At 43.7% G+C, this 17300-nt stretch overlaps 1 protein-coding gene across 4 annotated transcripts in view; it reads left to right on the top strand.

Annotated features, from left to right (window-relative positions):
• The first annotated feature begins 10323 nt into the window (after positions 1-10323).
• The window catches only part of ITGA7 (integrin subunit alpha 7), a 74542-nt gene continuing 67565 nt past the window's right edge, over positions 10324-17300 (top strand). For 2 of the 4 annotated variants that reach the window (XM_039339013.1, XM_039339012.1), the window contains exon 1: positions 10325-10781. In XM_039339013.1, the coding sequence (XP_039194947.1) occupies positions 10609-10781 (173 nt within the window). In that variant the 5' untranslated portion in view covers positions 10325-10608. Of the gene's footprint in view, positions 10782-17300 lie in introns of all 4 variants that reach the window. The other 2 variants (XM_039339014.1, XM_039339015.1) reach the window with 2 other exon arrangements.

Raw genomic sequence — 17300 nt, 5'->3', positions numbered from 1 at the left:
CAAAATATGATATGGCATCTGAACTCACTGACTTCAGATGCCATATCATATTTTGCTTAATCACAGAATGATGAATTAATATTGGAAATCAGAGCTGGATCAACAAGAAAACTGCTACATTTAGGTATAAAGAAGTTGTGGGTTTGTGTTGGCCCAAGTATAGAAAGTAATCAGAAAAATAAGATGAATTCAAAAATCTTATTTACTAATGAAAAAGGTACATTGATATCATGTTAGATGTGGGAACCCTGAGGCAGACATTTCTATCTAAATAAGTTGAAAATGTTTCACAGATTTTGCTTCAGAAAATTACCATTCTGTATGACACTTCCTGACTGGATTTGTATCCAATTATTACTCTCTTCTCCCATTCTTTGGTTTTATCTACATCAGGGGTTATTAACCCCTGGTCCGTGGACCGGGCACCGGGCCATGGCATGCAAGAAACTGGGTCACACAAACAAGTGAAGCCCCATGCATGAGATGCAGGCAGCATGCGAAACCACGCCCCCCCTCCCCGTTGACGGGGGGGGGAACTCTCTCCATGGAACTAGTCCCTGGTGCCCAAAAGGTTGTGGGCCATTGATCTACATAGTTTTCTTATCAGTACAGAGATGGCCCACCTACAAGGAAAATTATGTTTTCCATCTTATGGCAGCAGAAGCCTTTTCATGGAAAACTGAATGTACACATAGAAGAGTTCCATCATTTACCCCAATCCAACTGCCAGTGGGACTGCACCCCTCTCTTCAGGAGGCTTGGCCCTGTCCTTTTCTATCTTTCTCATTTGAGCTGAAGGGTTGCAGCTCTCTTTTTTTTCCCCTGATATTTTGCCGGAAACATGACCCTAGACTTTGGTTCCTTAGGAAATATCAAGCTTTGCACACTGCGGCTTTTGACTGAAAATTCAGCATTATTCAGCACTATTCACTTTTCCATTTTTTTTTTCATGCACTGGCCATCTACATTGTTTCCTCAATACTGTATGTTGGTGGGTTGCCCACTTCTGCACTGGTAGCAGATGTCGGAGTGCCTGAAATAGTCCCTTGGTACTATGCCATAGATTCATGGGAGGTGCTGCGAGGGGGAGATTCATAAGGTGTTGTATTTTGGGACAGACACAGTATGGGGGTACCTGCTTGTCATTTCTAGTACTCCCAAAGTGTGATCTGCAGTCTGGTAGGTTTTTTTTTTCTACTTTCTTCCCTTGCACTGATTTGAAAAAACAAACAAACCTGTATCCAACTCTCTTCATGCCTATGTTCTGCATGTGTTGATAGCTTAACCTACTATATCTTGAAAAAGGCAAGGAGCGATGGAACAGCCTCTTTCTCCTTTAGAATTACAGAAAATAGATTTGGTTGTTGGCAGCCTGTTAGACTTTCACCTTGGACTTTTTGAAGGTTAAACTGACAGTTGGGCTATCTGTCAAATGAATAGTCTAAATGAAAGTTGAGTTTTCTAACTTACTGACTCCCAGAAAGGTTTTAGACATTAACAGAATCTTCTAAACAAGGACTTATTTTCCCCTTGTACATTATACAGCTAGTCCTCGACTTATAATAGTTCATTTAGTGACAGTTTGAAGTTACGGTGGCACTGAAAAAAGTGACTCATGACCATTTTTCACACTTATGACCGTTGCAGCATGGTCATGTGATTTATATTCAGATGCTTGACAACTGACTCACATTTATGATGGCTGCAGTGTCTCAGAGTCATGTGATCCCTTTTGGGACCTTCTGACAAGCAAAGTCAATGGGGAAACCAGATTCACTTAACAACCAGGTTACTAATTTAAGAACTGTAGTGATTCACTTAACAAATGTGACGAGAAAAGTCGTAAAATGGGGCACTCACTGAACAAATTTCTCACTTAGCAACAGAATTTTTGGGTTCAATTGTGGTAAATTCAGGGATATCGCCTGCCTGCATCTTAATTGTTCAAAAAAATGCTACTTCCAAAACATATTTTTAAGCGTAATTTGGAAGTTGGCATTTACCTCACCTAACTTACTTATAAAATAGTACAACAACAGCAACAAAAAAACCCTGTGTCCATCCTAAAAGGAATATATACCCATCTTTCATCTGGAGAAAATAAGAGAAACGGATTTATACAATGCATCTTGTTCTTGCTAGAAGTGTATTTAGAGCCAGCTAAAAGGCAGTCCCCTTGCTCACTACTATAAAGAGTTGAGCCATTTATTACCAAACATGGTAATTCTGTTGGGTTTCAAAGTATGTTTGTATGAGATTATGGTATGCATGTGGAAATAAGGGCAGAGAGACGAACAAAGAGAAGGCCGTGACAATTGAGAAACACTGTGGGAGACAAAAAGAGTTAATCTGTGGGGAAGGAAAATGAAGATCACAATTGAAAATGTGTTCAGAAGAGTCCTTAATGGGCTGGCTTATCCTTTCAAGAGGATTTCAGCAGTTCTAGCACTGGGGCCTCCACCCATGCCTGTCTCATAAATTGTGTGAAGAAGTTAACAAAAGGGCAGTTGCATTGTGCTGCAGCTGTTGCTTGCCCACTGCCTCCGTTCCAGTTCCACTATGCTAAAAGAGCACCCCCCTCCCAAATCACACTGTGATCTTGGATTTCCTACCAGTGCTCAAGGAAGCCTAAACCTAACTCTAGATTTTTCCCCCAATTAGATTTTTCCTTGCATTTTCCCTCAGAGCTAAACTAAGTGAAAAGATAAAGGTAAGATGTCTACTAGACAAAAAGACCCTCCCTGAATCTAATTGTGATGTTGGATCTACTCCCCAAATTCAAGGAAACCAAACCTAACCCTAACTCTAGATTACTTTTTTCCTCCAATTAGGTCTTCCCATGCATTTTCCCTTAGAGGTAAAGTAAGCAATAAACATAAAAGATGTCTAATACACCAAATGTGGTCTAGGACAGGGGTAGGCAACCTTGGCTCTTTTATGATTCGTGGACTTCAACTCCCAGAATTCCTGAGCTATGCTGGCTCGCCACGGACAACTTGCTGTAGGACAACTTGCCACGGGACAACTCACCGCTGGACAATTCAGCGCTGTTATTAATAATTTCATTCAGTTACTTTCAATATTGGGGACCATGTTTTCATCGAAATTAGTGCAACTGGATTGACTTTATTATTATTGACCACTGTTCCATTGAATTTAATTTAACTTTTGTATTTGTTGAATTGTCCTGTGGCGAGTTGTCCCACAGCGAGATGGCCGGGGTGAGTTGACCATAGCAAGTTGTCCCATTCAGCACCAAATGAGCTTCCATGAAACCGATCCAACTGATGTTGCATTTCCTTCCAGAATTCAAAGAAGCTGAAGCTGAACCACAACCCTAATTCTAGATATCATTTGATCCAGTGGGGTTTTCCCATGTATTTTCCCTTAGAGGTAAAGTAAGCGAAAATATAAAAGTCACTAGTTCACCACACCAAAAGAGTCTCAAGAAATGTGGCTGTAATGTTGGATTTCATCGTAACCCTAACCATATACCTAACCCTAGATAAGATTCCCCCCCCCAAAGGAGTATTTTCCTTTACAGTTAACTAAGCAAAAACATAAAAGTTAGATGTCCACTACACCAAAGGAGCCTCCTCAAATCTAACTGTGATACTGGATTTCCTCCTGGAATTTGAGGACGCTGAACCCTAGCCCTAGACTGGGTTTTTTTCTCCAATGGGGTTTTAGCATGCATTTCATTGTGGAGGTAAATTGAGGCAAACTGGGAAACTGATATGTCCACGATGCCAAAACTATTTCACTGAATTTGACAGTGATGTTCAATTTCCTCCCAGAATTCCAGGAAGCCTAACCCTAACTCAAAGTACACTATCTTCCCTGCTTCCTGATAGACCTATTTTGTTTAAGGAGAGGATAAGGAAGTGCTCAGGAAGGATTTGGTGCTGTTGGACATGAATGGTGTGAGGCATTGTCTTTGTAATAATGGGGTTTCATGGAAAATAAAATAAGAACAGACAATTACTTCTACTGTTTATAAATTGAGCGAATACCAGCAAAACAGAACTTAAAAGGAGGGTGTGAGAAATAATAGGAATTTGCAATGAAAGTCCTGAACCAGAATCTGAAGGCTGACGGGATCTGGATGAGAAGAAAGATCCTGAAGATAAAAGAGTTGTAATTTAGCCAAACCAACCAACCAACCAACCAACCATGCTGGCTTCTTGTTAATACTGATTCCAGAACTAACTCTATATGCTGGTCATCCTCCCTGAAAGAGCAGGTCTTATGAAGACCCTCCTGGATTCATGAGTCCTGCTTAAACAGCAGCAGGCAAAATTGTGGCCTGATGGAGCAGCTGTTTTACTATCTTGACCAAGAGACCTGGCAGCAGTGACTCACAAAGATGTCACTATGCAATTGGACTAACGCAGTACTGTGGTCATTGACATATGATCTCAACTGAGTCCAACATTTCCATGGCTAAGGAAGACAATTGTTAAATGAGTTTTGCCCCATTTACAACCTGTCTTGCCACAGTTGTTAAGTGAGTCACAGCAGTTGTTGGTAACATGGTTGTTAAGTGAATCTGGCTTCCCCATTGACTTTGCTTGTCAGGGGGTTCTCAAAAGGTGATCACATGTTTCCAAGACATTGCAAAGATCATAAAAACATGCCAGTTGCCAAGCATCTGAATTTTGATCACGTGACCATACAGATGTTGCAGTGGTCTTAAAAGTGTGAAAAATGGTCATAAGTCATTTTTTTCAGTGCTGTTCAAATCGTTGTAAATCGAGGACTTTATATGGGACTGCCTCTGAAGAAGCCACCCAGAATCACCTTGCAGGGGGGTGGCATGGAAACTAACTAACTAACTAACTAACTAACTAACTAACTAACTAACTAACTAACTAACTAACTTGGAAGCTGCAACTGGTATGGCATACAGCAGCCAGAATGCTAGTGGGTTCAATCAACTATTGTAAAATAATGTCTTTTCTAAGTTTGCTGCATTTTCCAAAATGAATCTGCCTGCCCAGTAAGGCCACCTTGAGAATGTCTCTTGCACATTTCACCACCGCTCAAAGTTAAGAAGTGCCTGGATAAAAAGATAGACCTTCGCCATAAACTTGCTGTCCCCAGAGTTACATTTAGTTTCTTCCCTCTTGAGGCTTAGGAAAGCATTTAAAATCTTCCTTTAAAACTGGCCTTTGGTATGGAGTTGTTTTTTTTTAAAATGTTTTGAAAGTTCTATTTATCTGTTTGTCTATACCTATTTGCTCAAAGAAGAACAAACAAACACACACATACTATCTTATGGAGAAGTTATGGGTGGGTGAGAGGTGCATTACTGGGTATTGCTTTTATTCTGTGTTCTCATGTATCGTGGAAAATTATGTGACTGGGAAAGTGTACAACTTGTTAATCAATCAATGTACAAAACAAAACAAAACACTAATGGGGAGAAGAAGAAAACCTCTGCTAAATAAGGGCTGGGAATTTTAGTGATCATTGAACAATGAGTCAAAAAAAAAAAAAGGCAGAAAATGTGGATGGGCAGAATGGATTATAAAATATGTGAAACTATAGTTGGCACAAAATGGGGTAGCCAGGATCCTAATGGGCCAAAATTGCTATTGTCATATAGCACCTATTTTCTGCCAATAGTGATGTTTTTGACAAGTGTATGATTTGGCTTTAAAGTAACTCCTTTCTCCAGTTGGGATCTAGCCAATCTGTCTATCTGCATGTAGAGGGATGACAGGCTGGTGGTAGTCTTCCTCCTCCATGCTATGGACTTCTTCCAGGAGCTGGGACTGCTATATAAACATTAGATGACAACAATATCCAAGTCCTATAGAAACTGGGTTGAAACTGGCCCACTGAAGTCATGGTCTTAGATCAATATGATCGAAATCCAATTTGCAAGACAGTTTCCATTTGCCCAATCCTAGCCTACACCATCTCATATTAATCCTACATTAGTGCCAAACAGGCTCAAATTGTGTTGTGGGTTCCCATTCATGTCTCTGTGTGTATAAATATAAACACATGTTGTTCAGTGAAGTTACCAAAGCTCCAGTTTAAGAATATTAACACACAATTCTGCACATATGTGTTTAAAGAAACTCCACTGAATTCACTGTGACTTCATTTTCCTAAATTTAGGACCGAACCTTCCATGGCAAAATTCATCTTTAATAGAGCTAATGCAGAGGGCTCACATTCCCGTCTATTAGTATCATTAAGTTTCTTTGCATTATCCAGTTTTACTTCTGCGATTATTGCTGTACTACAAGCCAGCAATGGCATTATCTAATCTGATGCTGTCCAGATGTATTTAGACTGTAATTCTCTTTGATTATGTAGCTAGCTAGGAATTCTGAAAACTGAGTCCAACACAGTCGTTCAGTAGCAGGAAAAGGGAAGCCTCGAATAAATTCATAGCACATTTCAGTTGAACATATAGCAAAACCAAATGTGAAATTATAGTGTGTATTGCAGAGAATATTACATGAGATTATTTAAGGACCCTCTTACATAGTTTTCTTTGCTTGAACTAATTCCTGTCATGGACATTTTGAAAAATAAATTCCTGAAATATTTGCTTTCTTAAAGTACCTGTCTACCTGGGAATAGAATTATAAGTTTTAAAAAATATCCGGCAAAATGATTCTATAGCAGCCAAAATTTCAATTGCCTGTCACTGCTGTTACATCAAAGTCCCGTTATTTCAGCAAACCCCATTGCAAATCTCAAGAGATTGTTCAGCCGTGTTTCATAAATCTGGTCTGTATTTATAATTATCCAACCTGTCCCAAGATCCTCCCAGAAGGGCAATTTAAAGAAATTACCCAGTGGGTATTTTAAGCTGGAATATTTGCTGCTGAGTTGCCCGATACAGTGTAGCACATCTATTTAGAGTTCGGGAGCAGCCTGAACATTGGAGAATTGCAGGAATAAAGAAATATGCTCCCTGGGATCATCAGAAGAAACTGGGACCTTTTCCAGATAGTGCTTATAATGTCCTTGCAGAGGTTTAAATGAACCAGAGCAAAAACTGGGAGACAGCTAACGAAGAGAAGAAGCACTCGTGTCAAATGACCAGGCACTAATATGGAGGTAGAAGAGAGTCCTCAAAGACATGGATCCACATCTTCAGCTCAACAAAGAAGTCTCATGAATGGCACAAAAGCCCGTCCCACTAACAGAAGAACAGGGTCCCAAGAGACAGACAACTTCCAAGTTCCTGTGACATTTGTGCAGCACTCCTCTGCTGTGTCCTGCCAATGTTCTGAACTCTCAGAGATGTGGTGTATCTGCCAATACACTAACGTCTCTTAAAACTTTCACAGCTACTTAAAAATAGCCCTCACGTCCTGGAAAATGTGATGGATGCTTTTCCTCCTGGCAGGGTCTCATCGTGTGAGGGTTGAATTTATTTATTTATGTATTAAGAAAATGTATAGGGCTACCCATGTGAAGCAAATAACTCTGGGCAACTAACAATGTGAGCCAATACTGTATCAAAGAACAAAAATACATTTAAAAATAAATTTGGTAAATATCAAATGCAAATGTCCCAGGATCTCACACATAACTCCCAGTCCCAAATGCACATACTGTATATTAGACTTGGCTAGTAACCCACTCCTAGTACCTGAGGAAAAAGCTAGACTTTTTTCCCCTCAGCTTTCTGAAAAGTGAATAGACTCGGGGTCACTATTGCTGCTTTCCATTTTGAAATGTTTATAGGAAGTCCTAGGATAACTTAGTGTGACCTAGGTTGACCTCACGCCTTCTCTTTGTCAAGGCTCATGTTTATCTGTGCAAGTCTGATGGCCCTCAAGCCATTCATTTGCATTGATACATCCCATTCAGGCCAATATTTTTATTTTTTCCCCCTGGGATCCTGCATTTAGAAGCCTAGGCAAGCAGACCCCTGGGATTCTTGAACTCCTGAACTCCTGATGGTTATGATCCCAGAGCTGGCTACTTGCATTCTGCAGGAACTGGTAGCAGCCCATACTTTATATCTCCCAGAGAGTAGTCCTGCATGACAGGATAAGGCCTGGAGCTTTTACAGTTGAAGCAAAAGCTAATTTAACATTTCTCTGTTTCTGATGGACTTCCCTGGGGAAAATGTTGTCTTTCGTTATTTTGCTTCTCATTTCCTTCTTGAAAACTGACATTGTTGGGTGGGGTCCAGGAACAGGATCTGCCTTGGAAGTTTCTATTGTTTGCTTGGTTGATTATAATTTCAGTTGCTGAGGCTGACCACTTGCTGACAGCTCTGAGTGGTTCACAGAGGATTAAAAGCAATTTAACACCCTGCCCCCTCAGAAAACAACCCAGATAGTCAAAATGACTGAGGAAACACTTAACATTTAATAGTTTAAAATCATGTTGATGGACACTTATATCACTGACCTTTAAATGAAATGTAATGGAGAAAATGGAGCAAAAGAATTGAAACTTAGAGAAACCCCAACATTCATCCTTCATTAGCTAATTGTCTCCAACATTCCATCTTTTTACATGGACCTCCTCAGCCCATTTTGCCTAACAGAACCAGGAACACTGACAAGGACCTGCCTAGAAGAGCAACAAAGATTAGGCGATTGGAGCTAAAACATGAAGAACAGTTGCAGGAATTGGATATGCCTGGTCTAATGAAAAGAAGGATGAAGGCTGACATCATAGCAGTGTTCCAATATCTAAGGGGCTGCCATAAAGAAGAGAGGGACAACCTATTCCCCAAAGCACCAGAGAGCAGGACAAAAAGAATGGATGGAAACTAATCAAAGAGAGAAGCAACCTAGAACTAAGCAAAAATTTCCTGACAGAACAATCAATCAGAGGAACAACCTGCCTCCAGAAGTTCTAAATCAGTGGTTCTCAACCTTTTTAATGCTGCAACCCCCAACCGGTCGTAAGTCGAGGACTACTCAATCGGTCGTAAGTCGAGGACTAATCAACTGGTGCAGCACCGTTTGCAGAATGAGACTTTTGGCGGGCTCAGTAGGGCAGAGACAGCCTGGACAATTCCTATTGGCTTTTGAAAGCCAATAGAATTAGACTCTATTCAAGAGTCTTTCAAAAGCCAATAGAATAAAAGGGAGTAGCGCGGCTAAGGAAAAGGGGAAAAAAATGGCGGACTGCGTTGTTTGGCGACCCCCGTGAAATGGTCATTCGACCCCAAATGGGGTCCCGACCCACAGGTTGAGAACCACTGTTCTAAATGCTCCAACACTGGAGAAGGGATAGGAGAACCATTTATCTGAAATGATATAGGGTTTCCTGCCTGAGCAGGAGCTTGGACTAGAACAGTGATTCTTAACCTTTTTGAACGAATTGCCCCTCTCCCCCAATGAGGAAGTTGTCATCGCCCCCCTCCCCCAACATAACCTTTCAATCACAACATAGGAAATAATTCTTCAATTTATGCAAACACTTTTTTTTGTTTTCTTTAAAATTGTCATCAGGACATATCGATGCAAATAATTTATTTCCAGTCTTTTTCTCATATCTCTCATATTCTGGCCAATGGCGTGCCACTATATGGATAGAGGCTGTTGCGCAACGCACATGAAGATAAGCGATGCATATTCACATATGTACGGCATTCTGTTCTGAAGCTAGCTGGAGGAACATTTGAAAACAATTCAATCCGCTAATAGTGAGCAATCTGATGTTTTTGTACGACAGATATAAAGCGATTCATTGTACGAAAAAGTCTCAAAAGTATACCCAAAACGTCTCGCTCCATCACCCCCATATCGCCCCCTTTTTGTTCCTTCACCCCTATGTCGCCCCTTTTCATTCCATTGCCCCCCTGAAAAATAAAATCGCCCCCTTGGGGGCAATATTGTCCAGGTTAAGAACCACTGGACTAGAAGACCACCAAGTCCCTTCCAACTCTGTTATTCTGTTGTTGTCATAAGTCAAAGACTACCTGTATGGCCTCTGCTAAATTCTGGGAGGACAGCCATATCCCAGAATTTATAATTTCAACTAGCTTCCCCAAACTGGCCAGCCAATTGTGGTCGCAAGTCGAGGACTACCTTGCATATTCCAAGCTGCCACTTCGCTTGGAAGTCATCTCTAGTTATCATCAACCCTCAGAAGAGAAAATGTTGCCAAGGAGGAGGAGCTCTTTCTTGCGGCCCTGGGTGACGGTCCGGTTTCTCCTTGACCTTTTAACTGGGGTTCCCTTTTGATCGCAGGTTTAATCGTGGCCCGTTCGGATCCCGCGGCTCGCGGCGGTGCGTGTGTGTGCGGGGGGGGGGGAGTTCGGCACCTGCTTTCCAGTTCTCCGCTCCCTCCTGTCCAATAATCGGAGAGCGTGGAGGGGGGCGTGTTTGTTGTGGGAGTGCGGGGCTCCGCCCAGCGGCACTTCAGAATGGATGAGGGAATGGGAGCCCGCGCGCGGGCGGCCGAGGAAAGCGAGGTTTCCTTGCCTCGGGAGTTTGGTTACACACCGAGGTTGGCCGGCCTTCGGGCAGCGCAGAGGGAGAGCCAAGGCCCGTGACTGAGGCGGACAGCTGGCAGCAAAGCCTTCCGAAGGGGACGGCGGGCTGCGAAGCGTTGGAGCCGCGGTGGCTAGCCCGCTCGCCTGCAGTTGCTGCTGCGACGCCTCCTCGCAGGATGCCTGGGGCGCTGGAGTTTCGCCTATGGTGCTTCCTCAGCCTTTACCTCTGGGGGAATTCCGCCTTCAACCTGGATGTCGCCGAGCCCATCGTCAAGCGGGGAGAGAAGGGCAGCTTCTTCGGCTTCTCCGTGGCGTTGCACCAGCAGCTGAGTCCGCAGCCCATCAGCTGGTAAGTCCCCCCGCCCGGCTTCCAGGACTGGAGATCTGGATGCTGATCGCGGGGACAAGCCCGAAAGGGGATGGAGGTAGACGGTCGCCCTCGGAGGACGAGATTCTAGAGCCACACGAACGAGGCGATCAAACTTTCGTCTGGTAATTTAATATCAGGATGATCACGCGTCTTTCCAGGAGTCTTCTAAGAGAATTCAGATTTCTCGGGGTCTTGAGCTTGAACACTGCTCATCGGTCCCTGCCTAATTCCCTGGGTATTGCAGTGGAAATACAGGCTGATTCTGGGTGCAAAATATGTGGAATATACAATCGAGAATATTTTCTTTGCTACTGCCTCCGGCTTTGGCAGTAGGAGAGAAGGACCAAATTAAGAGTAATTTGTTTCCTTTCAGCGGTCCTGTGGTGGATATTTATTATTTTGTTTTTTAAAATTCCAATGCAATTTGGGCACATCATCTACAGGGTGTGAAACATCCACGGAGCCTGTGGTTACATTCTGCACTGCCCTACCCTAAATATTTTTAATATTTCTGTCGAGGGAAGGGAATCCTTGATCTTGATGGGTGTGTTGTTAAGAGTTTGCATTATTTGGGTGATAGCTGAGTGTTTTCATAGGTTTTTTTTTTTTTAACCTTGCCTTACAGCGCTTACCGTTTCCCTTAGTTAAATAGATGGTGTATTATTATGAGATGTTTTCTTTGTTACGCTTATAAGCTATTTTTGGGAAATGCATTTTTCTCCTTTCTCTTTCTTCTTCCTGCCTGAGACCGGAAAGATGGAATTCTGAGAGATGCCGTTGTCGTATTCAGGCAGCTGAATCACTGCTGAAGGCAAGGTCTCCCTTGCCAGGGCTGTATTCATAATTAGCTCCTGGCTACAGCAGTTCTGATGACGGCTTTGCAGGGAGCAAATGAAGAAGCACTGAAGTGGCACAGAAGAAAGAGAGAGAGGGGGAGAGAGAGAAAAGAAAGAGGAAGAGAAAAAGAAAGGGAGAGAAAGAAAGAAAGAAAGAAAAGAAAGAAAGAAAGAAAGAAAGAAAGAAAAAGAAAGAAAGAAAGATATTGTAAATGCCTTATTTTGTGGAAGCAAGGGGCCAAGTCTGCTGAGATTCCCTCCTTGGAGCTGAAATCAGAGAGGAAGATGACCCTGTGATCTGAATAGAAAAACCAGGTCATGATTGTATGAACCTGTTAGCTGGGTGGTTTTGCACATGCATTAGGAAATCTTGGGGATGGCATCACTAGGAGGCCTCTGGTTCCCAAAGGGTAGAGTGAGAGTACCTTCCTTCAGTTAGAAAGAGTGGAGGGAATTCTAGTGACTCTCTGAAGTGTTTGATTTCTTCCATGCTTGGTTTCTCTGGGGACATTGTGACCTAGGATCCGTTTCCCCTGTAATGTTGCTGTGAGGCTACTGACAAAGTGGAGCTTCTAACTGCTTTGCCTGCAGCTTAATTTAGCCCCTGCTTTTCAACAGGCTGCTGAAGATCGCGTCGGTCCTACTGAACTTTCCATGATGGCCTCATTCACCTTCCTTCCTGGAAGTGTTGCTCGTTTTTTTTCCTTACTGGTAGTGGTTGTCAGCTTCTTGGACTTTATTGTCTTGTTTTCCTATAATAGTAGTAGTACAATACTACTTTTTTTTTAAATTGCATTTGCAGTCAGGGCTGGTCTGTCAGTAGCCTCTGCAACAGGAAATGTGAAGGACAAGTCGCCTCGAAGTGTGAGATGGGTGGCCTGTACTGTAAATGTAATACGGTAAATAAATAATAAAAGAAAGGGTCCTAGAAAGATAGGCTACCAACTGTTCTGGCTAATTCCGGAATCTAAATAATATTGTATTAGAGGCAGCTTTTTCTTGGGCTTCCACAATTTCTTCCAGAGGAACTTGAAGCTACAAATATGTAACTGCTTTCCAAGACGTGATTCTAGAGATAGAGAAATGAACTACAGATAATCCTCAACTTACAGCCATTTGTTTAGTGACCATTCAGAGTTACAACGGCACTGAAAAAAAGTGACTTTGTTTTTCACACTTACGACCAGTGCAGCATTCCCCATGGTCACGTGATCAAAATCCAGATGTTTGGCAGCTGGCTCATATTTGTGACGGTCGCGGGGTCCCAGGGTCATGTGATCACCTTTTGCAACTTTCCGACAAACAAAGTCAAATGGGGAAGACAGATTCACTTAGCAACTGTCTTACTAACTTATCAACTGCAGTGATTCACTTAACAATTTGGGCAAAAGGAAGGTCGCAAAATGGGCCAAAACTCACTTAACCAATGTCTCTCACTTAGCAACAGAAAGTTGGGGTTGAATTGTGCTCATAAGTTGAGGACTTCTTTTAGTTGTCTTGCTACCACTCAACATTATGGCCTAAGGCAGTGATGGCGTACCTATTAGAGACTGAGTGCCCCAAAACCAGCCCCTCCCCATCCCGTCTGCTCTGCCCCTCCCCCTGCCCCTCCCCCCTGCTCCACCCCTCTCCCCCCATCCTGCCCACCCGAAGGGCCACTCACTGCCTCCACAGCCCACTGCAGATCGCCCAGGCAGACCAGCAGCGCCATGGCAGCTACGCCCTCCACCCGTGCTCCGCAGCATCAACTGCACGCGACGGGGCACGAGGGTGGCGTCTTGTCCCCGCTGCCCGGCTGCCATGTCCTTGGCTGCACTGCTCCGTGTGGGCTGTGCCCAGGGGCGACTCTCCTCCAGGGGGTCAGGCCACAAGGGGAGGCGGGGCTGGGGTAATGGCGTGCGTGTCCACAGAGAGAGCTCTGAGTGCCTTAGGTTCGCCACCACTGGCCTAAGGGTAGAAAGATCCAGGTTCTTTAACTCTAGGTTCCCATGTCATTCGTATATGATAGCTTTAAATCTCATTTCTTCACCTATACACAGAAATATTTATGATTCAGTGGCTGGATTTGACAGAGAAACGTAGACAGGAAAGTACTTTGCAGACTAATATGTCTCATGAATAATTGATAATTAGGGAAGACAATATTTATATACTTGGAACTCGCTTCATTTTACAAATAGTTCCCAGACAAACTCACTTTAGCTGACTGTGTTCAGCAGGTCAGCGGTTCAAATCTCACCGGCTCAAGGTTGACTCAGCCTTCCATCCTTCCGGGGTAGGTAAAATGAGGACCCAGATTGTTGGGGGCAATGTAAATATATATATACTTTGCTTACTGGTGTACACCACTTAGAGAGTGCTTGCACTTAAAGCGGTATATAAGTCTCATAAATAAATAAATAAATAAATATGATAGCAGTTAAAAGTCTGCCAAGCTTCTGCAGCAGAGCACCATGTGCTTCCAGGTCATAGAATGTCCATCTTTTCTCCTCATTGGTTGGATCTGTTGGGTGTTGAAGTTCGGCAATATCCACAAGGTCACAGGTCCTCAACCCTATGGTAAATGCTAGAAAGGAAACAATTATCTGGCACGGTCCTCGGAGCCGTGATTTTTAAAGAGGGTATCTATATTTTGTGGATGATACATCAGTTCCATTCCAACCCAACTGTGATAATTCCCCATCGTTTCATCTATGCTGGGATTATGAGCAACCACAACAGAAACAATGTTAAAACTGAGTTGTTCTGAAGTGCTTTGACTTTTAAATAAGAGTGATCAAGTTGCAGGTTGTAAAAACACATTTTTTTTCCTGCAAAAGTACTGAGAAACTACAGACGAAGCATATATTTTCACCACATTATCTGACACGCTTGTTATAACAAGACACTTACAAAGTATAACAAATCAGAGCTTCCTTCTTTTCCTTGGAGTTGAGACTCAGGCGTGAGAAGAGCCATTTAATCCAGTGTCCTATTCCCAAGTAGTAAAATGAACACTTAAGAGTCTCATAAACTGGCCATAATAGCAACTTTTGCATAATTAGAAGTTTAAAGCTCTGCAGCACCTCGCAGATGCAACGAAACAGGGACCATGGCATGGAAGCTGGTTATTAGCTCGGTGAGCCCATGCTCTGTGTTTGGAAGATGCTTGGAGGTCCGCAAAAGCATAATTTTGGGAATGAGTCCTCATCTTTTCCTCCAGTTTTGAAGACTTCACATGCGTAGAAAAAGCTACATTCTCCCTGAACCTTGTTCCTCTGCTCCAACTTTCTGAGTAGGTGATTTTTGTGGCACACTAAGCAGCTTGTATTGCAGCAGGAAAGCAACAGGCAAAATACTTCTTTCCTTGAGCTTAATCTGGGGGAAAATAAAGGACAGCCCTGTTCTCAGGCTAATTTCACAGGTATAGCATGAAACTGAATGCAAGACTCTGTTCTGGTAGTGCTAGTCTGTGGACAGAGGTCTAAGCACTCAGATTAAACTTTGCTACACAAAAGTAATCTTCATTAATGGTCTATAGCAGTGGTGGCAAACCTACGGCATGTGTGGCAGAGGTGGCACTCAGAGCCCTCTCTGTGGGCACGCGTGCCATTGCCCCAGCCCCGTCTCCCCTCGCAATGCCCTCCAGACCAGCAGCCTGCCCGGAGAGGCTCCCCCAGTTGCGGCTCACGCGGAGCAGCACGGCCAAACACATGGCAGCCGGGCAGCAGGGGCAAGACTCCGCCCTCACGCCCCATCACGTGCAGATGATCCTGTGGGGTGGGGGCAGAGGGCGTGGCTGCCATGGCGCTGCAAGGCTGCCTGGGCGATCTGTGGTGAGTGGCCCTGTGGGCGGGTGGAGCAGGGGACAGAGCGGGGGCGGGCTGGGGGGTGGGGCGGTTTTGGGGCATTCGGTCTCTAAAAGGTTTGCCATCACTGGTCTATAGCAAGAAGGTTTCATAAAGCCGACTAGAGCAAGAGCATCATATTGAATGGTATGTATGTTCTGACAGTATACAGGTAGTCCTCGACTTACAACAGTTCATTTAGTGGCCGTTCAAAGTTTCAACGGTCCTGAAAAAAGTGACTTATAACTGTTTTTTATACTTATGGCTGTTGCATATCCCCATGGTCACCTGATCAAAATTCAGACGCTTGGCAGCTGACTCATATTTATGACAGTCACAACGTTCTGGGATCATGTGATCACCTTTTGTAACCTTTGTCAATGGAGAAGCCAGATTCATTTAATAACAAGGCGACTGATTTAATGGTTGCCATGTTTCACTTGACAACGGCTGGCAAGAAAAGTTGTAAAATGGAGTAAAACTCAACAAATATTTCAGTTAACAACAGAAAGTTTGGGCTCCATTTTGGTTGTAAGTCAAAGACTGCCTGTATAAAGTATCTATAAAGGCATTACTGTATATAAACTATACTGTGGACTCTTATATCTTGCAATTTGAATTTTTTTTTAATTTTTTGAGTAAAACTTTGGACACACTGCAATCCTAGCAAAAATATTATGTTTACTAGGATTGCAGAAGCTGGTAAAAATTACTTTGCAGACTTTATCTGATCTGCAAGTTATTTATTTATTAAGCTTACATGCTGCCTATTTTGCCTAGAGGCGACTCATCATGACTGCCAAAGAAAATCCCAAATGAAGGCCCAGAGAGTTTCTAGAGCAGCGGTTCTCCACCTGTGGGTCGGGACCCCATTTGGGGTCGAACAACCATTTCACGGGGGTCGCCAAACAACGCAGTCCACCATTTTTTCCCCTTTTCCTTAGCTGTGCTATTCCCTTTTATTCTATTGGTTTTTGAAAGCCAATAGAATAGACTCTCTTGAATAGAGTCTAATTCTATTGGCTTTCAAAAGCCAATAGGAATTGTCCAGGCTGTCTCTGCCCTGCTGAGCCCGCCAAAAGTCCCATTCTGCAAACGGTGCTGCAAGTTGTCTGCAGCGAAGGCGAGCTGTCTGGAAGTTTCTATCCCTCCCTGCTGAGCAACTACTAAAAATGTAAGTAAAAGAGGGCCAGGGGTGGGACGTGGGAGGCTGGCGGGCGCAGGGAGGGTTGCTGGTGTGCGTGGGGCCTGGCGGGTGCCTTACCTCCCTTGGGCTGGGCCAGCTGGTGGCCCAGCCAGTGGTCTGCCTGCGCCGTCTCTGCCGCTTGCCAGCTAGGCCTCGGCCGGCGCAGGGGGCGTCACCACACATGCGCGGCGCTCCCAGGCAGGGAAAGTCCTCGACTTACGACTGGTTTGGTAGTCCTCAACTTAAGACCAGTAGGGTAGTCCTCGACTTACAACTGGTTGGGGGTCGCAGCATTAAAAAGGTTGAGAACCACTGTTCTAGAGCCAGGGGTAGGCAACCTTGGCTCTTTTATGACTCGTGGACTTCAACTCCCAGAATTCCTGAGCCAGCATGGCTCAGCTTGGAAACCTATCCCTTTTCCCTCAGCATGGCTGGCTCAGGAATTCTGGGAGTTGAAGTCCATGAGTCATAAAAGAGCCCAGGTTGCCTACCCCTGCTCTAGAAGAATTGTGAACTCCCCCCTTGCTCTCTTCTTCATCTGAATTTTTGTTAGCCAGTGAATGAACCAATTTTGCTTTCCGTTCCACCACCACCACCCACAAGTATATTAGAATTACACATCTAGTTGTGTTAAGGGGTAGCGGCAGCT

The sequence above is a fragment of the Crotalus tigris genome, unplaced genomic scaffold, assembly GCF_016545835.1.
Source record: "Crotalus tigris isolate CLP2741 ecotype Arizona unplaced genomic scaffold, ASM1654583v1 scf7180000017726.370058, whole genome shotgun sequence".
NCBI classification, from domain to species: Eukaryota; Metazoa; Chordata; class Lepidosauria; order Squamata; family Viperidae; genus Crotalus; species Crotalus tigris.
Note: the sequence above shows the minus strand (reverse complement) of the source record. Positions and strands in the feature narration are given on the sequence as shown.